Source organism: Xiphophorus hellerii, chromosome 18 (genome assembly GCF_003331165.1).
Source record: "Xiphophorus hellerii strain 12219 chromosome 18, Xiphophorus_hellerii-4.1, whole genome shotgun sequence".
In the NCBI taxonomy this organism is placed as follows: Eukaryota; Metazoa; Chordata; class Actinopteri; order Cyprinodontiformes; family Poeciliidae; genus Xiphophorus; species Xiphophorus hellerii.
The window spans coordinates 1656763-1680099 of NC_045689.1; the positions used below are offsets into that span (position 1 = coordinate 1656763).

At 42.5% G+C, this 23337-nt stretch overlaps 2 protein-coding genes across 2 annotated transcripts in view; both read left to right on the plus strand.

Moving 5' to 3' along the window:
- Positions 1-1530, plus strand: part of col4a3 (collagen, type IV, alpha 3) — a 28856-nt gene extending 27326 nt beyond the window's left edge. Inside the window, exons 51-52 of the mRNA XM_032545029.1 lie at positions 39-214; positions 1106-1530. Coding sequence (XP_032400920.1) covers positions 39-214; positions 1106-1190 — 261 coding nt within the window. The 3' untranslated portion in view covers positions 1191-1530. The remainder of the gene's footprint in view (positions 1-38; positions 215-1105) is intronic.
- Positions 1531-10079: 8549 nt separating this feature from the next.
- sst1.2 (somatostatin 1, tandem duplicate 2) lies at positions 10080-11896 on the plus strand. Its single transcript, XM_032545014.1, has 4 exons — positions 10080-10311; positions 10393-10577; positions 11488-11697; positions 11776-11896. Exons 1-3 carry the CDS (start codon positions 10131-10133, stop codon positions 11683-11685), a joined length of 564 nt encoding a protein of 187 aa, XP_032400905.1. The 5' UTR covers positions 10080-10130; the 3' UTR covers positions 11686-11697; positions 11776-11896.
- The last annotated feature ends 11441 nt before the right edge of the window (positions 11897-23337 follow it).

Sequence of the window (23337 nt, forward strand, 5' to 3'; positions counted from 1 at the left end):
CTGTTCAAGCGCGTTGCATTCGCCTCTTCTGTGTTCAGGAAACGGGTGTAGGCGCCGAGGGCTCGGGTCAGCCTCTGGTTTCTCCCGGATCCTGCCTGGAAAACTTCCAAGGAATGCCGTTCATGGAGTGCAGCGGCAGCTCAGGAACCTGCAAGTACGACAACAGCCTGTACAGCTACTGGCTGGCTGCTCTGGACCCTGACAACATGTTCAGGTAAGCCTCCATCCACCTGCTGACAACATGCTAACCGTTACACGACTCCCTGTTGGCGCTCAGACTCAGAGGTTTAACACGACATCATCAGCGTGACGCGTAATCCACATCCAAGAATAAATCGCTGCTAATAATCTGACAGATTTTGGTTTCCTCTCCCATCAAATGATCCGTTTATGATAAAAAATCACAGGTTGTGAAGCAAATCCTTCAGCTAATGATGAATGAAGGTGTAAAGCTGTCCTACCTGGATTTACTTTAACATAAGGATGAAGTAGAAAGTCTTTCATCTAACACTGACATTTCATAAGTAAGTTAGTAAAACTTTATTTTTAAGATATAAAATCACAAAACATTTCACAAAAAGTCAACAGTGTATAAAAACCAAGATAAGTTAATAAAAATCAGGTTTTATAACCTACCAGAGGTTCTGTGACACAATGATGAAGATTTCTCCAAGTCAATAAAATATTCTTACATTGCTCTGTAAAAGAATCCTGAGGTGACCAGCATCAACGTTGGAGTCGTGTCCAAAACTTGGCAGCAGCATTTTGAACAGTTAGTAGAAAAATTGTTTTCCACTAACTGAAAAACAATTAATAAAATACTTTAAAATCAAATTAAAGCCAAACTACAGTATATGTGCAGCTGTATTACTGAAATAAATAACCTGAGATAAAATTAGGAGTAAATAATATTAATAACCCATAAAAACTGGTGAGCAGCTTCGGTCGGACCCAAACGACCAGGAGAGACTCAGAAACTCCAGAACTGAGCCGAGTTTAAATGAAAACGTTCAGAAAAACCGTCAGCAGTTTCCCTGATGGCCAGCAGGTGGCAGCATTCTCTGTGGAACCAGCAGCTGAGGTCTGATTCTGTTTGGATCTGCAGGAGGCCCAGCAGCTGGATCCTTCCAGGGAACAACCCAGACAACATCAGCCGCTGCAGAGTCTGCATGAAGATCATGCAGATGTGACCTTTGACCTCTGTCCTCTGACCTCTGTGGGTCAGAGGACAGGTCGGTCCAACAGCACATCTGTCCCCCAGGACTCCTGTCCTCTGAGACAGTCAGACATGAGCAGAACCGGAACCGGTTATGGTGCCGCTGCGGTGCCGTTTGGTTCTGAGCAGGAAGATGTCGCGTTGCCAGGTTGGTGAAGAGCCCCAACCGGTTCACAAACTCCTGTTGGGTTTGTTTCATGTTTCTTATCAGCAACTTTTAATGTGAGACCTAATCTGAGAAAACTTCAGGGTGAGAGTTTAGTTTATGAAGAGGCAGCATCGGCCAATCAGAGGCCAGTCTGAAGCTAACAGCATCAGCCAATCAGAGGCCAGTCTGAAGCTAACAGCATCAGCCAATCAGAGGCCAGTCTGAAGCTAACAGCATCGGCCAATCAGAGGCCAGTCTGAAGCTAACAGCATCGGCCAATCAGAAGCCAGCCTGAAGCTAACAGCATCGGCCAATCAGAGGCCAGTCTGAAGCTAACAGCATCGGCCAATCAGAGGCCAGTCTGAAGCTAACAGCATCGGCCAATCAGAGGCCAGTCTGAAGCTAACAGCATCGGCCAATCAGAGGCCAGCCTGAAGCTAACAGCATCGGCCAATCAGAGGCCAGCCTGAAGCTAACAGCATCGGCCAATCAGAGGCCAGTCTGAAGCTAACAGCATCGGTCAATCAGAGGCCAGCCTGAAGCTAACAGCATCGGCCAATCAGAGGCCGGCCTGACTCTGGTCTCTGCCAGCCTAAAGTCACAAATTGGCTGAAGATTTTGGGACTTCCTGGGTCTCTGATAGAAAATCCAGGTCCAGGCCCAGAGCATCATGCTGCCACCACCATGTCTGACTGTTTTCTGTGAGTTTTACTGCTGTTTTGGTGTATTTATGGAAACTTTTCCAGACTAAAGCTACGTTCACAAACAGGTTTAGATTTGTTTTTAGCTGAAATCTGATTTTTTTTCCTGTTGTCGTTCATTTTACTAATTAAATGCGATCAGATTTCTGGTTGAACGGTCTACAACCCAAAAGAATACCGTAGCCGCTACCCAGCAGCTCTCTGTGTTCGGCACTAAACATGGCCGCCGCCATGTATGGATGGTTCTTAAAGAGGCAGTATCATATAAAATCTAAATTTTTGTTATCTTTGTCATGTTATAATTTATTCCATCATGAAAAACAAACCTGCAGTGTTGCTTTGAATCTTTCATGATTGAGAAATCTCTATGGCAACCATTCAGCTGCAGAACACCTGGATGGACCGAGCTCCGCCTCCGAGACACAGGTCCTCCCCCACTCAGCTCCTCCAGACTAGCTAGCAGCAATTAGCAAACATCTGGTGGAACTGCAGAGCTGCTATGTTAAAAACATTAAAGGGTTAATAGAGGAGCCATTTTGGGACAACTTCCTGGAGGCGGAGCTTCAGAAAGAGCTGGAGCTTCTTAAAGAGACAGAGACCCAATTTCAAAATCAGGACATAAAATTTCTTATAAGTCATATTTGATCTCTAGAGAATTTTTGAAGGAAAGCAGCAGTGAGTTCACTGATTCAGAATGCTTTGATTTCCAGGCATTGTTTATGTCCAGATTCACCGTCTGGCTTCTTCTGCTGCTGAATTATGATGCGTCTCGTGACAACGATGGAAAAGTCGGATAAAATGTGACACAACTTTTGAAAATTATTAGAGACAATTGAATTCCACATAGATCGGATTTTAGTGGGGGCGAAAAGACGGAAAGTCTGATATGATTGCAGTCCCTGCTGTGTGAACGCAGCTTTAATGAACAGAACTTTAATGAACGCAGCTTTAATGAACAGAACTTTAATGAACGCAGCTTTAATGAACAGAACTTTAATGAACGCGGCGCCTTGTTAGGGTTTTCTGCCTACTTCATGTTGTCATTGAGGTTCTATTCAGGTTAAGACTTTAAAATGGTGAAATGTTGTATTCAACAGTTCAGTGCTGTTTCTCTGATGTAACCAAACAACAAACTGTCTGTGGCTGACATCATGCTCACATCTGATTGGCTGAGAGGACAGGAAGTCTGGAAACTGAGGTCTGCAGTTGGACGATATGAAATGTGCTGTGGGATTCATTACATTTTTATTGTTATTATTATTATTGCCACTGTCACATATTCACTCACAGTGGCTGTTAAAACTGTAGATAAATCCGTAAATGTATTTGAATCATGTTGTGTTTAAATATGTTGTTGTTGTTTAATCATTTAAGCAGAAATGGACCCAAAGCATAGATAACATTTATGGACTCAACATGAACACGTAGAAAACCTGGAGCTCTGTTTTCTCCTGTGACCTTTTTGTAAAACTAATTTGTTGTTTTTGAGGTTTTAAATCCAACAGATGTTAGATCTTTAAAGATGGCTGACCTCAACGTGATGCTTTCATTCGGTCCAGAATGGTTCATAGGTCTGATTATCTATGGAGGAATTTTACTGCCATAAGTTGACATCACACATTTTCAGTCTGAAAGCAGAATTTCATCTCTTTGTTCTCAAAACTTGTAATGCTTGCACTCAAACTTCTCTTTCAAATATTTTCTGTTCTCTCAAATCTTTGTGCTCACACTCAAAACTTGTCTCCATACGGATTAACTCTCCACTTGTAAACCTCGCTGCTCGCTTGTGAATTCTTTTCTGCTCTCTCTCAAAACAAAGAAGTACTGTTGCCTAGCAACGTCTCAGCCAATAGAACGAAAGGGTTATACTGGGCGGTGGGAGCCGCCTCGGGGTGCGTTTGTTTTCTTCTAGTGGCTGTGCTCCAGCTATAGATAGGATCAATCCATCTAGGTAGATATTACTAGAAAACCCATCAAACTGATAAAAATTACGGAGCCCTTCAGGGGACATGGGAAAAAATCTTTCTTTTGCGTTTCCTCTCAACAATCTACTGATCAGTTCATGAGGCATCATTGAATCCTGTAAGCCTTTCTTACGCTGGCTGCCATACTTTCTGCCTTAATACAAGGTTATGTGAGGTTTTTCCATCTATGTTAAAATCTCTTTGTGAGGGCGTGCCGCGGTGGCGTAGCGGTTAGCCCGACCCATATTTGGAGGCCTTGAGTCCTCGACGCGGCCGTCGTGGGTTCGACTCCCGGACCCGACGACGTTTGCTGCATGTCTTCCCTCCTCTCCTTCCCCGTTTCCTGTCAGCCTGCTGTCATATAAGGGACACTAGAGCCACAAAAGACCCCTGGAGGGGAAAAAAAAAAATCTCTTTGTGAAATATGACATTTTATATCTTTCTTTAGGATAAAAAGGCAACACAAACCTGTGATATAAACAGAAACTTTCCATAAGTAGGAAAGAAATAAAAATACATCCAAACTATTTGGACTATTTCTGAGTTATTATCGCGGGTAATAAAACATCTGACAGTTTTAATTGTGTCTCTGTTGTGTTCTAGTCTGAATGGTTTAAAGGGCTTTCAGTTCCATCTGAGCCTTAACAGACATAAACATGCAGGAAAAAATAAATCGATTTTCAATCAGTGTTTTGCACCAAACAGTTAATAATAATAAACAAGTTTTCACTGAGGCTCTGTAAGAGCCATATGAATGAAATAAGTAATTATTGATATGACAGGAGCAGGCGACTTTGACACCTGGGTGGTGGGCGTGTCGATGTGGGCGTGTCGATGTGGGCGTGGCATCATCAGGTATGAATGAGAAGGTCACTGAGCTGCTGGCTTTGTGTTTATGAGGAAACGGTGAGCGGGGCCGTCAGTCCTTGTAAAGTTTGGAGCATAATGATCAAAATATAATAAATCAATAATTGTGACAGAACAAAGAAATGGTTTTGTAGTTGATTGATAAACAGACAGATGAGATTCCAGAGTTAACCCAGTGCGGCCCTCTACCATCATTAGTTTGTCGTGTTTTATAATAATAAAACGTGTTTATTATTATTAAATCTTTGGTGCAAAAAGCTGATTGAAAATCGATTTATTTACTGCATGTTTATGTCTGTTAAGGTTGAGATGAAACTGAACATGAAAACCATTCAGACAACCAGCAACACAGAGACACAATCAAAACTGTCAGATGATTTATTACCCGACTATAATAACTCAGAAATAATCCAACTTAGGATGTATTTTTATTTCTTTCCTACTTATATAAAGTTTCTGTTTATATCACAGGTTTGTGTTTCCTTTTTATCCTAAAGACATAAAACTTCAGATATTTCACAATGAGATTTTAACGTTCATGGAAAAACCTCACATAACCTTAAATTAAGGCAGAAAGTACGGCGGCTACATTAAGAAAGACTTACAGGATTCAATTATGCCTCATGAACGGATCAGTACAGTATCGCGAGGGAAAGCAAAAGAAACCAAAATCCCCATGACCCCTGGAGGGCTCTGTAAAAAATCAGCAGCCATTCTTCTGAAAAAATGCTGCGACTTTTTAAAGTGTGAAAGCTAAACCCCGCCCCCTGCAGAGACTCGGCCCAGTGAGGCGATGAGCAGAGCGATGGGGCGTGGCATCACCACTTTGTCGCTATGTTTATCAATTTTTGGCTAATAATAAATTTAGCGTCTTATTCTGTGTTGTTGTAGACTTTTGTGGCTCTGCAGCCCGTCTGTACTGAGCAGCTAAAGCTAATAGCAGCTATTAGCTTCTGCTGCTTCCTCAGCACTGCAGCCCGTCTGTACTGAACAGCTAAAGCTAATAGCAGCTATTAGCTTCTGCTGCTTCCTCAGCACTGCAGCCCATCTGAGGCAAACATTCAACACCAAACCTTCACCAACAGTCAGAGCAGAGCAGACTCATTTGTGACCACATTGTAAATAAATCACACATATGTAAAGCTGAATAACGCTACCCATCAACGCTCGCCAGTCGCCACGGCAACCATTGCTACTTCAAATTCTGACAGAAAATATTTGAAACAGAGCAGAAGTTTAGAGAGCAAAGATTAAATTCTGCTTGCACACTGAAAATGTGTGTTGTTGACTTATGGCAGTAAAATTCCCCCATAATTATCTGATGGATCTGCTGGACTTTCAGAGTTTTCTACGTTTTTCTCCTCCTGTTTCATCGTGTTTCCGTACTTCAGGTTTCTGTCTGTTGGTTCAGTGTAAATGTGCTTCTCTTGTTTCTCTTTGTTTTATTAAAATTGTTCAATTGTCTTCTATGATGTTCACCTGGTCTACTTTTTTTACACCTGAGAAATTATATCCATGCGTAAAATTCAGTTTAATATATAAATTAGTTCTATCTGCTCCGCCTCCAGCTGCTGTGGTTCTGAGTCAAACCAACCTGTTCCCCTCCTGGCCTGTGGGGGCGCTGCACCAAGAACCACTGAAGGAAACGACACAAAAACCTCTGAAGACGCTGAGAGCAACTTCCTGTTTCACCAGATGGAAACAAGATGGAGGCGTCAGATTTTAGTGTTGGAGGATTTCTCTTTAGTCTTTGGCTGAAGACCAGGAGCCATTTCTGCTGATAGCGCTAAGCTAACATGTTAGCTTGGGTTGTATTTGCCCAGAATGCCCTGTGCTGTAGTCTACTTCCTGCTTTTGGAGCGGTCTCAGGTCCGCTTGGCGTTCACATTCAAACCAACCAGAGTTCACTTCAACCGAACCCAGACTGAGGTTTGGAGGATCAGAGGTCAGAGGTCGATTAGCGTTCAAAACTGGACCGGACTTTATGGGCAAACAGACTGCAGTTCACGTAAAGAGAGTAAACAGGGCTGGTGGAAATGGATCTTCAGTGTAAGAAGTTTCTTTTTAAAAACAACCAGCAGAGCACGGAGGTTTTGGCTTGCAGCATTCAGTCCTCCTGACCAGCAGGGGGCGACAGTGGAGATGAAAAACTCCCTGTTAAGAGGAAGAAACCTGCAGCAGAACCAGAACCAGGGTGAACGGCCATTTGCCTCAACCAGCCGGAGGTTTAATAATAATAATACCTTTTTTTTGTAGACGCATTTTGACAATCAAGGTCACCTTAAATTATTTAACACAAAAAACACAAAATTTTAATACATGATAAAAAGTAAAGTACAAAATGACTAAAAGACCTTAAAAAATGAGCGGCAGCGTCCACTGTCACCAGAAACAATGAAGTATGAATGAATGAATAAATGAATGAATGAATGAACGGATGAATGGTTTGAAAAAACAGACAAAAAGAAACCGAAGTGGTATAAAATGCTACATGGCCGTTCAGACTGCGATTTGAAAACTACCGGATCGGACTTGGTTCCACATCTGGAAGTGGAACCGATCAGATGTTTTTGGGGTGAAAACATTGGAATCGGATTTCTCTGCCCGCTCGTCTCATTGAATGTTTCTGCTGCGTTTGGATCAGCTGAACGTTTCAACCCTGAAGGAATAAATCCTGGCCCGGTTTTGAGACGTCGGGATGTTTCTGATTTTTAACATTCTGACAGGAAACCTGGAGGTTCCTCCTGCAGGTCGTTCCTCAGCTTCATCTTCTGAAACTTTCTGGTTTCGTCTGAATGTCAGCGTTTCGTTCTGCTTCTCTTTACAGCAAATTAAACTTAATGTTTTATTATTTGAATAATCTTCATGTTGGAGTGACTCAGGGTCTGAAACATCTGTACGCATCACAGCGAGGAGCGGTGATGTCATCGCTCTCCCACCAAGCCCCCATGTCAGGGTGTGTGTGTGTGTGTGTGGGGGTGGGCGTGTGTGTTGATGCCAGCGGGTCCCTAGTGACGGCAACTCGCTGCTAATGTGTCGCCACGGCAACCACCTGCTGTTAATGTGCTGTTTATTAGCAGAGATGATGAAGACGCTGGAGATGGAAATGTTTGACGACTTTATGATCTCTGGCAGGAATCTGTTCAGTCATCGATCAATAAACAATAAAATCTGTTTCATTTTCAAACAAAAACTGTTTTTTAAAATCAGACTCAATAAGGAGAAGTTTTAGATCACAGATCCGTTTCATATGAAACCTACAGAAAAATTTAGCTTAGCAAGTTGTCAGCAGTAATAAATCTAAAAATCATTTTCATTTGGAATAGCTGCAGTTGAGCTGAGTTCATTTTCTGAATCGTTGCAGAATCAACAAAACTAGTTTGAATTGAAAGTCTGGCAGATTTGCTGGTCCAGTTGCAGACCACGCATATGCTGGACATGAACCGTTTAGACTTTAACCAACATCAAGCGGTCATCATCTGTCAGAAATGACCTGACTGGGCGTATTTTGAACCACATGATGTGATCTATGAAGAGCTGGTAACTGCTCACAAGGTTTTCACAAGGAAATTCTGAAAAGTGTGGCATGCATCAGCAGGAAGCCTATCTGAGTCGGAATGCTGCAGGTTTGTTGAGCATCTCCAATCTTTGTAAAACAGCTCATCCTCAGACTGGATGGATGGTTTTCAGGTTTTACCACAGAGTTCGGCTGGATTAAGTCCCGGACTTTGACTAGGCCATTCTAACCCATGAATCTGCTTTGATCTAAATCATCCGTTGTTTTCCTGTCAACTCAGACCAGCTTCCCTGATCCTGCTGGATAAACTTATTCCCACAGCATGATGGTGCCACTACTTTTATTTTCACAGAGGGGAAGGCGATGCTAACTGTTAGCCGAACACAGAAAACCTGCATGACGAGCTGCAAGCAGGACTGAAGGCTTTAACTCGATAATCTGCTGGTTTCTCAAGAAAAATCTGGTGGATTTCCTCCGACAAGTTCATTCCAATTTTGTTGCATAAAAATAAACAGTTTCTTTGCAACAGTTCCATAATTTTATATTTGATGGACAACATCTGGTGAAGGACGTTTCTCCTGCCAACGTCTTAAAGGTGAGGTTCTTAAAGGACAGCAGGGAAAAATGGAGCTTCATTTTTATAGTCATACATTTAATGTTCTTATTCATTTATAAATGTCAGTTTCAAACAAAATATTTAGTTTTAAAACAAAACTTTAAGCCGTAGCTTAAATATTTAGCTCTGTGTTAAGTTTAGCTCCAAACTAAATATTTTTATTTTTTCTCCGAAGAGTTTTTGCGGCGCTAGTGGCTCATATTTTTTCTACAGTAGGCAGACAGGAAGGAGGGTGAGGAGAGGGGGGAGGACATGCGGCAAAGGTCGTCGGGACCGGGAGTCGAACCCGCGACGTCCGCGTCAAGGACTAAGGCCTCCAAACGTGGGGTGTGCTAACCCGCTGCGCCACCACAGCACGCCCCCAAACTAAATATTTAATTAGCTCTCGCCTTGGTACATTTTATGTTGCTAGCTAAATATTTAGCTTGATAACTAAATGTTTATTTTAGAATGACATATTTAGTTTAACACAATATTTTGCTTGATAAACTTTAGGCTTCAGACTAAATGTTTTGCTCTGAGCTAGCTAAATATTTAACTGACTGACTTAGTTTTAAACTAACATTTTAACAATTATAGACGAATGAATGAATGAATGAATGAATGAATGAATGAATGACATAGTGTAAATATGAAAAATGATTTGCTGGTGACGGCAGCTTTCCATTCCAGATCCCAGGTCCAGTTGGATCCTGAATCTGACCTTCGTCTCGCCGCTTCACTCAGACTCTGAATCTCATTCATTGAACCTTTTATTCCATGTAAAGTCGGTTGTGTTTTGAAGTGTGTATCTGATGTAAATCTCGTTGTTTGTCATGTTGGTGCCGCGGTGAGTCCTGATCCGGCGGCGCTGCAGCAGGAAGTGTGGGATTCCCTGATGTCACTTCCAGCAGCAGGTTTTGTCGCCTGGAAGCCTGTGAAGTGTTTGCGTGGCCGTGGAGTGGGCGGCTCTGCGCCGTGTTTAATGGAGATATCAGTGAATGCTAATGAAGTCTGCTAATCCTCTGAACGCTCCGTTAATCCCCCCCACATTCTGCCGTTGTGTTTGAGCGCTGATAGCTTTCTGCTTTTATTGTCTCCATTTGAAGAGGATGAGGACTAATGGACTTCTGTTTAACTTTAACTCGGCGTTCCTTCATCGCCCTGCAGCTGCCAATCAGCCGCACCGAGTCATGTGACCCTCTGGGGGGGAGCAGGCCTCATAAGAGCAGCAGCAGCAGAACCAGCAGCTCAGAACCAGAGCCAGCACCAGGACCAGCAGGAGAAACCCGACCAGAACCCAGTAGGACCTCCTACTCCTCCTCCTCTTCCTCTTCCTCAGCTTTTCCTCTCTCACCTCCTTCTTCTTCTCCTGTTTCTGCAGGTATGCATCACGCTCACTGTCCCGCCATCTTGGTCCTCGCCGCGCTGGCCGCGCTCAGTCTGGGCGTTTCGTCTCAGGCCGACAGAGACCAGGACCCCTACCAGAACCAGAACCTGGACCTGGACCTGGACCTGCGTCACCACCGGCTGCTGCAGCGAGCCCGCAGCGCCGGACTGCTCTCGCAGGTAAAACCGACCTCTGGCTTCACCTTTGACCTCAGGATGAGAACCAGCTCAGTTTTTATAAAACTGGGGACGTTTTCCTGGACGGGAACCAGTTCCAGTTACTGGTTCCAGTTCCAGTTCCTTACTGGTTTCAGCTGCTTCTTTCCCACCAATCAGATTAAAGAAACCAGTGGAGCTTCTGATTGGCTGGTTGTGTTTGAACTGAGCTCCGTCAGAAATCTGCATCTCTAAATATTCAAATCCAGATTAAAATTAGTTTTAAAGGACCAAGAACCGAACCCTGAGGAACTCCAGATTCCATCAAACTATTTAAATTACTGCTATGTTCAAAACCAATTCGGTTGGTCCAATACTGACTGCCTGTGAATTTAGATTCATTTTCATAAGCTATATGATGCTTACTGATGAAAATGAATATTTCAGATTTATTCAGAGGATGAATAAATTAATAAATTTGCCTCTGAATCTTAAATCACCTGCAGCAGTTTGATGGAAGAGATTAAAATGTTTCAACTGAGATGCAAAACATCTGATTTATGGCTGATTTCAATGTGTAACTAAATATAAACATTTATAATAAAAGACAAAAAATATTTCAAAGCAGTTCATGTAAAAATAGTTTTAAAAAAATAAAATGTTTCCTGCCCGTCCCTGATGAATGTTCTGGTGTCTGAAAGGTTTTACTGCATTTTGATGCTTTAAATGTTTCCGTTTGTAACAGTTGAGTTTATTTTTTCATGTTTGAAACTTGGATAAAAATATTTTCTCACTTTGTTTGAACTTAAAGTTCTGGTCCAGTCAGTTGGTCAGAACCAGACGTCAAATATTCCGCAAATTATTTTGGTCCGGTTCGATCTGGGCAGTCGGTCTGCAGCTGACCATGTGGTTCTGGTTCTGTCCGGTTCTGCAGGACTGGTCCAAGCGGGCCGTGGAGGACCTGCTGGCCCAGATGTCGAGGTCAGAGGTCGAGGCCCAGCAGGACGGTCCGGAGGCGGCTTCCAGAGGAACCGGCTCCAGACTGAACCTGGAGCGGTCCGTCGAAACCACGGCCCGCGAACGCAAAGCCGGCTGCAAGAACTTCTACTGGAAGGGCCTGACTTCCTGTTGAAGCAGGAAGCAGGTAACTGACTTCCTGTTGAAGCCACGCTAACGTCCTGTGAGCCATGTTTCTAACTGGTTCCTGTTCCTGTGTTCCCAGCTGAGGCCACGCCCCCTGGAACCAAATGACCAGTCACCTGCAGGGGCAGCTGAACCGACCAATCAGCAGTCTTGCCTGAGTAATTATTGTAATTGTCCAATAAAGAACGAAGTCAATCACTTTGGTGGCTCCGCCTCCTTTAATCAGAACCAAAAACCAGGTCAGGGGTCAAAGGGGCATCAGGTTTTCCAGCCACAGAATCATTTTCTGGAATTATCAGGGAACTCTGCTGACTCCAGTTACTATCGAAATGCTTTATGTATCAAATATGACGTAAAGAAATTTAACGTTGTAACTTACGTTTTTGAAATTGGGTCTCTGTCTCTTTAAAAGCTCATGTGCTTTCTGAAGCTCTGCCTCCAGGAATTCATGTCAACATGGCTCCTCTATTAACCCTTTAATGTTTTTACCAGCGTCGCTCTGAGCAGCAGCTGCTATAATGAGCTCAGCTAATTGCTAATTGCTGCTGGCTAGTCTGAAGGAGCTGAGTGGGGGAGGAGTTGCGCCTTCAAGGGGGGGCTAGGTCCAGCCAGCTGAATGGTTGCCATGGAGATTAAAGGATTTCTCAACAACAACATTATAACATGATGTAAAGCTTTAAAAAAAAGTTGATTCTACGTGATACTGGCCCTTTAAGCCAGAAATGCTGCTGCAGCACTGGGAGCACTGGGAGTGTTTGTGTGGAAACAGCAGCAGGTTTTCTGTTTGAACAGAAAGAGGGTCGAGTTTCATGAACCTGTAATGGAGAACAGAGAGAGAACAAACACTGAGTTCAAACAACTGGAGATCTGCAAACACTCAGGGCGCTAAGTGGGGTTTAGCTAACAGGGAGGGGGTGTTAGCACTGGGGGGTGTTAGCACTGAGGGTTTGTGGATTCAGGCGGCTCTCATTATGGAAGCATCTCAGTGTCATCAGCTGCTTTGTTTGCCCAAGTGATGGCAACCCTGGACAGGTCACTGGCTAATCTAACAGGCTCCGTGTGTTCATGTCCTTCCCCCCGGAGAGCAAGCAGAAAACCCCCAGGAATTTGAACACATTCAGCTTGACTAGCTAACAACTCCTCCACTGGCTAACTGAGCTACAAAAGTAAGAATTTATTTATTAAACTAGGCTACATCTCATGCTAATACCAGAAGCTAGCTGCAGTAGCTCTGTAGCGCTAATAACAAACATCAGTTCCGCTAACTATAAAGCGCTACACCAACAAGGTAGCTAGCTGAAGCTAATGCTAAAGCTTCAACATTAACATGCTAACTATCATATTCACACCTTCAAACATCTGCAACAAAAAACTAATTTTATTGGTTTTAATGTCTTTTGTCCTTTTCATATTTTAAATGTTTGTAAAGCAGTTTGTCACAGCTGTTGTTGTTTTAAAGTGTGTTATAAATAAAATAGTAGTAATTTCTTGATTTTCTCATCTTCGCTTATTTATGACTCTGTGAAATCTTTAAGCATTTAATGTTGACATCATAATTTACAGGTTCCATAACAATGTTTCATGTTCACATCTTGTTCTGTCGGTTTTATTTGTTCCTGAAAGTTTCAACGAGAGGAGAGGAAATCGAACTTCACCTACTTCAAAATAAGAGCGTAAATAAATGTGTGACTATCTGAGGAATTTTTAACAGTCAATAATCAAAACACACAAATCAAACTTTATTCAACTGAAAGTTTACAAAACATCCAAATAAATAAGCAGTTTTACAAGCTAAGTGCACCAAAGGTTTTCAAAGTTAGCAGAAGCGCTAAAAATTAGCTATGCTAATTCTTAGCGCTTCAGAATTTATCAGGAGAATGTAGTCAGGTGATCGTAAATATACTAAACATTTTCAGTTAGGAAAGGCGCTAAGCTAATATTAGCAGAGCTAATTTTTAGCTTAGAGCTTCAGAATTTATGCCAACGAATTTATTTAGGGGAAGCTAAGTGTGCTAAATGTTTTCAAAGTCAGCAAAAGCACTAAACAAAAAAAATTAGGTCAACTATTAGCTTATTAGCAGAATTGCATCATTACTGATGATTAGATTTCTGCTCCCTTGCTAACTATGTTTGTGTTTGTTTATTTTCTGTCTCTGATTGGTCGCTGAGCAGCCAGTCCCAGGCAGCGGACCAGTCCAAGGGTTTTCCCCCTGAAACCAAATTACTGGTTCAGTTCTGAACTTTCTGTTCCGCCACCTGCTTCGCTCCTCACCCTGCTCTCTTTTCATTGGTTGGTTGGTCGTTTTACCTTTAGCTTTTCAGTTTTACAGATAAAATGGAGGTCAAGGGTCAGGGGTCATAGAAACACCTGAGCAACAATTTCAATTCAAAACGTCGACTGAGAGATGAGATTAATCAGGAGAAACTTTAGGATTTTTTTCCACAACAGAAATGTTTGACCCAAAGCTTGTCGCTCCGTTTGAGTTTCTGTTTTTCTACAGTAACGTTTTTCCTCCTCCACATGATTTCATCTCCTGACAGCCATCCAACCCACTGCGCCGTCCTTCGCTCGTTGTGAGTCTGTCACTGTTTTCTAAAAGCTGACATGAAATCAGACTGCAGGTGTTTTTCTGTCCAAAGCTTTTCATCTGGTTTAAAAAGGTCCGATTGCATTCAGACGTCAAACATGCAGGTAATAAATCCAGCAGAACAAACCGTTCCCGTCACATCCTGATGATTTAGCTTGAATGGTAATTACTTAGCTTAGAGCTAAATAATTAGCTTGCTAACTAAATATTTAGTTTGTAAGCAAATTAATTAGCCCCAAAGTAGCAAGCTACTTAGTGAGCTAAAAACTTAGCTTGCTAATTAAATATTTAGTTATTTCTTTCGACCTACTATGTGAATATTTAGTTTGAAACGGACATTTCTAAATTAATGAATAAAATGTTGAGAATATTTGGAAAATGAATCCTGAATTTGGTTAAATAACTCAAATTCTTCCTGTTCATTTTTCACAGAGTAACTTTTTAAACGGCACTTTGCTGCTCAGTCAGAGGGAAACTTCCAGATCCCAGGAGAATCTGACCTTTGACCTGACTGAACTCACCTGAGCGAGAATATGGAGCAAACAGAACCGGAACATCCAGAACCAGCCAACATGGTAAACACCAACACATTCTGAACCGACCCATCAGATTGGTTCTGGAGCAGTTTGTGTTGGGAACGTTCCAGTTTGTGTTGGGAACGTTCCAGTTTGTGTTGGGAACGTTCCAGTTTGTGTTGGGAACAATCCAGTTTGTGTCGGGAACGTTCCTGCTTCCCAGTAGAAGGAACCATTACCACCATTTTCTCCAGCGATCCAACAGAAACCCAACAGGAAGAAACGAGTTCTGATGAATAAACAGGAAGCGACCCGACGGCAAAGTGGAAGAAATTGGAAATAATTGAATCCTGATTAAAATGTTATCAGCTGAGTGTGTGTGGGTGTGGGTGTGTGTGTGTGTGTGCGTGTGTGTGTGTGTGTGTGTGTGTGTGAGTGTTATCTCAGGCTCTCAGGTGGTTCCTCAGTTACAGCCTCCCTTTGTTTCCACGGTGACGAGCTGACAGGTGCCTCCGCTGCACGGCTTTGTTTCGGTGACCTGAAGACGTTCGAGTTTTTAGAAACCAACAGAACAAATCAAACTCACCGAATCAGCAAATCCATCCTGCTGCCAAGGGACAGAAAATAACTACAAATAAACAAGAAACTTCAAAAAACATAGAAATTTTATTTATTTTCCCTGCTGCTCTAAAGCCAAACCATCAACCTCCATTTTCATTTCTGAACTCGTGAGCCGCGGCTCGTCGTTCATCGGCGTCTCCATGAGAATCACAGGAGAGGAAAACGTCAAAAAGCCGCGAGACGTTCGTATCGCAGGACGACATCAACCTGCGTCAGCAAACGGTGAAAACAAGAACATCCGTCCGTTCTTCAGCTCCGTTCAGCCGCTTTAACCCGACTTCAGTCCATTTGTCTAGAAAGTGGTTGGTGAGGTGTGACCTCTGACCTCTGGTCCTCCAAACCTCGTCTGGGTTCGGTTTGAATGTGAACGCCAAGCGGACCAGAGCAGGAAGTGGACTACAGCGCAGGGCATTCTGGGTAAATACAACCAAAGCTAACTTGCTAGCCTAGCGCTAGCAGCAGAAATGGCTCCTGGTCTTCAGCCAAAGACTAAAGAGAAAAATCTGACGCCTCCATCTTGTTTCCATCCTGTGAAACAGGAAGTTGCTCTCAGTGTCTTCAGAGGTTTTTGTGTCGTTTCCTTCAGTGGTTCTTGGTGTAGCGCCCCCACAGGCCAGGAGGGGAACAGTAGAACCAGGTCGACCGGACCATCGGGTCTTTAATGTCACAAAGTTCTGACGTTCCTGAACTGGAACAAACATCCAGAGTGAAAAATAATGGAAACATGATGAATCAGTTTATCTTGTTCATAAACATGTCAGGATTTTTCACTCTAACTCTTTTATTGATATGAATATTTAAGAAATTAACTTTTCATTCTGAACCAGAGACTCGTTTTGTTTGATGAAGCGACTAAAAATAACTTTTCCCAGATTTCTGTCAGTTTTTCTGCTCTCCAGCCTCCTGCTGTTCGCTCTGTTCTCTCATTTTTATTTTCTGTCCGTTCTTCCATGTTTCCATCCTGTCGTGACGACATGTTTTCCAAGTTGCTTTGTATAAGCAGCCTTACCCAGAATCCCGCTGGGCGTCAGCGGGGGTCACACAGCGTTGAGCTAACGGGCTAATCATGGAGGGCGAGGTGACTCGGTTCGGGTGAGCGTTTCTGCGTTTGACCGACAGTCGCCCGCTGAGTCTCCGCTCATCGATTAGTCCGGACTGACGGGCACGGCGCCTCCAGCCGGGCGTCTGATTGGCCGGCCGAGGCGAGGCGTCTGATTGGCCGGTCCTCTATGGACCTCGGCTGGACGCGCAGCCTCCCGTCGACAACGCTCGGACTTGACCTTTGAACCCATTAAGGGAACGTTTCACACATATTAAAGTGTTTATTATGAGGAGAGGCAGAGTGACAGCCGGAGATAAACCGGATTTTTTCTGCGTCCCAGAGTTTAAATTTCAGATCAGCAGCTCAGCCAGAAACATTTCACCTGATGGGTTTATTTTCTGACTCATTTCATCAAAGGACATGAACATCCAGGATATTTCAGATCTGTTTACCAACGATGATGCATTCACTGAACCTCAGGAAATTTCTCACTAACAGTTTAAATTATATTTTAAAATAGGTTTTTAAAAAAAGTATTTATGGCATCCCAGTGTGGCAAATTGTGCAGCTCAATCTCAGCTCTATGAACACGGAGGTCAGATTAAAGATTATTTAGAAAATGAAAAAATCAAGCAAATAAATTTAATGTTTTTTGTGCAAGAAATGGATTTTATTCATCAAACAGCAAAAAAAGGATTTTGCCACATTAAAAGGAAGAAAATGATTTGTTTTGGGCTCAAATTAATAATCATCAGTTACAAAAACAGGATCTTCCAAAATGTTTTCATAAATTCGGTAAAAGCTCATTTGGATGCAGCAAAAACGACTTTTCAGTAAAAGTCTCTGAATAAACACAGTTCTTATGATAAAATCTTAATTGTAAAAAGATGAAAATATTTTGTGCTTTACAAGAAAAATTATGTCAGTAATAATTTTACACAAATTAAAATTCATCTGCATCAACCACAGTACCATTCTTAATTCACAGTTGGGGGCCACAAAAAAATCAGCCCAAGGGCCACAAATGGCCCAAAAGCTGCACTTTAGCATTTTAGCTACTTTAGCATCCAGCTTGTAGATGCACAACCTAAATGCTAAATTAGCCAGGATGCTACAGTTAGCTTAAATGTTGTCAGTAGCATATTGAATTTACTTTACATAAAATAATGATATAAACATCTAAACATTCCTCGCTGGCTGACCCTCCTTATCGAGGTAGAAATGAGGTTAATAAAAAATTCTTAAACTTAAATTACTTTTCAACATCCACTTGCTAAAGTCATGCTTTCGTACCAAGTGCATCTTCTTTCCTGGTGCCCCCATGCTGGAGTCCACTTCCTACTTTAACCTTTCAAAATAAGAGTTGTAATAACAAGAAATATGAATAATACAAAATAAAACATGCAAACTAAAACTATGGCAGTAAAACTGAATGCATATTAATATTTGGTGTTTATACACAACCCAGTGTTGTGTAGTTTTGTTAAATCTGCTAGTTTTACATGTGAACGTTTGAATTTCTGTTTCTTATAACAGAAGATAAAAACTGGAACCGTATTGTTGATGATGTCCAGCAGGTCGGTGCAGACGGAGTAACGATCCGCTCCTCCGGTCTGACTCACTGGCAGCCTGAACCAATCAGCTGCCAGAACAGGAGGCTGCCATTTCCCGCAGTAACAGGGCGGGACGGGCGTGAAGCTCGACGTGTCCTCTGCGGTTATCTTCCCCACACGGCTGCAGGCAGATCCAGGACGTTGCTAGGAAACCAGAGATGTCACCATGGTTACCAGGTGAAACGACGGGTGTTTTCTCCCGTTGGAGTTTAAAGTTCCTGCAGCTCTAAGGGATGTTGGGGGGCATATGTGAAAGAAAATGGAGTCCACAAAAAACATGAAAGTTCCCAGAATTCACTGATGTTGGCGAGAAGGAAAAGCTGTTGTGTTTCGGCGGTGCGCTCGCTTCCGCTAATCCGCTAATGCGCCACTAGCAGAGCTAATTTTTAATTAGCTCTGCTAATTAAGTTTGCAAAAAGTTTGTGTTTTTGCAAACTTTGAAAATGTTTAGCACACTTAGCTTACCCTAAATGTTTTTTTTCTGTATTAATTTTAAAGCTCTGAGCTAAAAATGAGCGTTGCTAATAATAGGGGATCTAAGTTTTAGCTTAACATTTTAGCTAACTTTGAAAACATTTACCTCAGTTAGCTTCCTCTCAATAGATTCACTGGATAAATTATAAAACACTAAGCTAAAAATGAGCTCTGCTAATTTTTAGTGTTGCAAATTTGCTTTGATTACATTTAGCTCACCTAGCTTCCACTCAATAGATTTTATAGGATAAATTATATAGCGCTAAGCTAAAAATGAGCTCCTCTAGTAATAGCAAAGCTAATTTTCACTTTAGTGCTTTTGCTAAATTTAAAAATACTTAGCGCAATTAGCCTCTACACAAGTTTATTTTTAATTTACTTGGATGTTTTGGAAGTTTTCAGTTGAATAAAATCTGACATCTATGTTGAAGTTTTAGTTATCAACTATTAGATATTCTTCAAGTAGTTTGGTATTTATATTAGTGCTCTTATTTTGACATTTGCTTTGCAGCAGTTCCATTTCTTTTCTTCATGTTCTCTCAAGTATTTTACAAAACACTTTTTGTATTTTATAAAATATCATATTAGCAAAAAAATAAGAAGAAAAATAAAAAATAAAACTCAGCAACTATAAAACTAAAACTGTGAGTCAAATGTCTTACAAAGAATCACAAACTGTAATCACAAGTCTCAACATATTTTTGCAAAGTATAATATTGGAATCAGGTTTCAGCTCTAATGTTTATAACTTCAGAGTTAGCATAGCTACATTTTCAGCTAGCAGTGCCAACATTTACAAAAATGTTTCTCTTGTCCATAAAAACTAAATCTTGGCGCAGCCGATGAATACATCTTATGGTAAAATCAGGATCCAGCAGAATCTTTGACGTTAAGATTTATTTTTTTTGATTCAGAAAAAGCTTTAAAATCTGAACATTTGCCTGATTTGCGCCAAACCTTTCGGGGGAAGATCTGAGGAAGCAGCAGGATGGATGTACGCTGTGATGGATTCTTCAGTTTGTTGTTTCCAGATAGAAGCTGATGAATGGTTTAAACACAGCTCACAGCTCACAGCGCAGTAAAACAAACAGCAGAGGTTTGATTAGTGTTTGCTGTAGCAGCAGGAACAGGAACATTACTGAAGCTCCCACAGATTTACCACATTAAAGAAGATTACAGCCTCCACTGCGGGATGAGTTCAGGGCAGGCTGGGAAAAAAGAAACACGCAGAGATTTTCAAGTAAAGCCAACAACTTCAGGCAGAAGAAGCCTTCCAGGTCCAGAAGACTCACCGGGCCGACTCACCTGGCCGAGCCCCACTGCAGAAACACGTCACGATGTTTCAGCTTTGGTTTCGTAAGGAAAGAGGAACGGCTGTTAGGAGGTCATGAGGAATAACTGAGGTCAGAAGAGCATCGTGGGACGGTGGGACGGTGGGACGGACCGGAACCGAGGAGAAGGAGTTCAAGGTTCTGGTCCAACAGATATGCATTTCATCTGTGTTCTGATGTCACCTCCCGTTTTAATGACCTTGTTCATCCAACACCTAACATGCCGGTCTCTGTAGAGGAGAGGTCAGAGGTCACACAGGTTCGTTTCCACATAAAAACAAACCAATAAAATTCTGACCAAACACAAAATCACTTTTCAGTCAAAACTGGTTGTGACAAAAAGGGTCTGAGAACACAACGTTGTGATCTTCATGGGCTCTCTAATGTTTTTAACCAAAGAGGTCAGTTGTTATGCAGATGACGCCTGAATCTACAATTATGACCTGATAATCTTAACTCATGTCAACGTCATGTTTGATAATAATGAATAGTTTCTACTTATGGACATGTTAATGGTTCGTCATTCATTCCCACCAGCCCAGTTCGGCTTCGGGTTCGGTTGATGAGATGTGAACGCTAATCGAACTCCGGTCCGCCGACAAACCTCGGTCTGGGTTCAGTTGAAGTGAACTCTGGTTCGGTTTGAATGCAAATGAACCAAGTTCATTTGCAAAGCGGACCTGAGACCGCTCCAAAAGCAGGAAGTGAACTACAGCACAGGGCATTCTGGGTAAATAAAAGCAAACCAAACATGCTAGCCTAGCGCTATCAGCAGAAATGGCTCCTGGTCTTCAGCCAAAGACTAAAGAGAAATCCTCCAACCGCTAAAATCTGACGCCTCCATCTTGTTTCCATCTGGTGAAACAGGAAGTTGCTCTCAGTGTCTTCAGAGGTTTTTGTGTCGTTTCCTTCAGTGGTTCTTGGTGCAGCGCCCCCACAGGCCAGGAGGGGAACAGGTTGGTTTGACTCAGAGAACCACAGCAGCTGGAGGTGGAGCAGATGATGAGGTTCTATTTCCAGTAGAACCGGGTCGACCGGACCATCAGGAGGAGAAAACTTCGTTAGATGTTTTTTCAGGAATAATGAGACAAATTAACACCTGGAACTTCAAGTGGATTTTAAGAGAAACCATGAAGCTAATTAGATGAAACGAGTTGTTGTTACAGACAGGAAGTAAAGGCTCAGCGATGTTCCAGGTTTTTCCTTCGTCTGTCCTACAAACACGAGCAGCTCAGACAGGAGCTCAGATATTTGTGTGGAGGAGGATTTAATCAGGAGAAACAATAAGTGTCTGCAGCATTTAATAAGCGTTCAGCTGAGTGTTTGTGCATCAGCGAGTTAATGACAAACCTGCAGGCATCGGGACCATTACAGGCCGGCGTGGCCAGCGGCTCGCTGTGATGGACCCAACTGGGAACCAGGAGGAAGAGGGGGAACTAATGACTAAAAGCAGATTCTACGCTTCACCGAACGCATGACATTTATCACTGGCTCCTCAAACCGTTGAAGCCTCAAAATGGGCGAAAATTTGATCATCTCTGCAGGAAGAGTCAAAAATCCTCCTTAATGCTGCATGAGTTCAGTTTGACTGGTTTGGTACCGACGGCTTCAGACGGCCCAGTTACAGAAAACCGAGTTTAAACTCAGCTCTGATTTATTCACTACACTGAAAACCATCAGGACTCTAAAATCTGCATTAAATGAGGAGCCACTTGCTCTCAGATCTGCCACACTATTCAGATTCTCTAAACTCCCTGGTGCTCCAGATGTTTCTGGACTTTCCAGAAGCTCTAAGACACTTATGATAAAAAACATCTGGAGGTTGTGAACGTTTGAGAATCCAGTCACTCGGTTTTGCTCCTGACGCTTCAGCTGAAAACATTCTGGATGTTCTAGTTCTAGATTCTCCAGGCGCCTCAGATTCTTCGGAGGACATTAGTTGTGTTTCCATCAAAGTTGCATTAAAAAGGTCGAATGAACAACAAAGTTCAAAATAACTTCCTCATCTTCTGAAAAAAGTTTTACGCTCGTTTGAGGTGGTTTTTGGTTTTTCTGAAAAAGATTCGATGCGTTAAGAGGAAATGGAAATGCTGAATAAGTTCTGATGTCGTGAACGTTCCCATCCACCGGTGGCTCTGAGCCTTACCAGAGGCACCAAACAGGGGAATCTCAAAGTCTCAGTTTGTCTGAGATGTTTGCTCTATGCTAGTTAGCGACCTCTACTTCCTGTTTACCACGGCCATCTGATGACATCAGGCTTCCAGCGCCTGGTTGAGTCTCTCTAAGCTGGCAGATGGGAACACAAATGATTTGTGTTTTTTTTGTTGTTTTTTTTGCGACATTTCAAAAATCTGCATGATAGTTAGATGGAAACATCTGAAGCTCCAGAAACAATAAATATTCTGGACCTTAAGACTCTGAGTGGTCCTCTGGACCGTCTAGATGCTCGAGGAGATCTGAATGTTCTGGACTTTTCGGAAGAAGCTCTAAACGATCAGAAGCTTTTTTATGTTGAAGAAAACTTCAAAACATCTGGAAACTCCAGACGAGCCACAGAGGCTGTGACGCTCTGCTTCCTCCAGATGTTCCAGGTTCTTCAGATTTTTGGGATTTTAAGAATTTCACTGGTCATCATTCCCACCAGCTCTGTCCAATCCGCTTTAACCCAACTCCAGTCCGTTGTTTAGAAAGTCCTGTCCGGTTGGTGAGGTGTGACCTCTGACCTCTGGTCCTCCAAACCTCGGTCTGGGTTCAGTTGAAGTGACCTCTGATTTGGTTTGAATGTGAACACCAAGCAGACCGGAGACCGCTCCAAAAGCAGGAAGTGGACTACAGCGCAGGGCATTCTGGGTAAATACAGCCAAAGGTAACGTGCTAGCCTAGCGCTAGCAGGAAAAATGGCTCCTGGTCTTTAGCCACAGGCTAAAGAAAAATCCTCCAACCGCTAAAATGTGACGCCTCCATCTTGTAACCATAACCCTTGTTAAAATGACTCAAGTAAAAGTAAAAAGTAAAATTATTCCTAAAAGTTTTTTTTATTTTCAAAAGATTTACTGAAGTAAATGTAACTAGTTACTAGTTACCCTTCAAATAAAGTGGTACAGAATATTCTAATGGACCAAATACAAACTAAACTGATAGAGTCAGGAAAACGCCTGAACTGTGAACTCTGACCCCCGGATCGCCTCGGAGCGTCCAGCTGCGGGTCCACGGGCCTCAGGTTGACAAACCCACGGAGCGATCAGCAGGAAACCAGAAGAAGAAGATTTTAAAAACGGATCATTTCACTAAAAAGATGGAAACATCATCATCATCATCATCATCATCATCATCATCATCATCATCATCATCATCATCATCATCATCATCATCATCAGTCACCCCCTCCGTCCATCGGGTGACGCCAGCAGGGCTATAAGAGCCGCTCTGTGCCGGGACAGAGGCAGAAGAGCCGCCG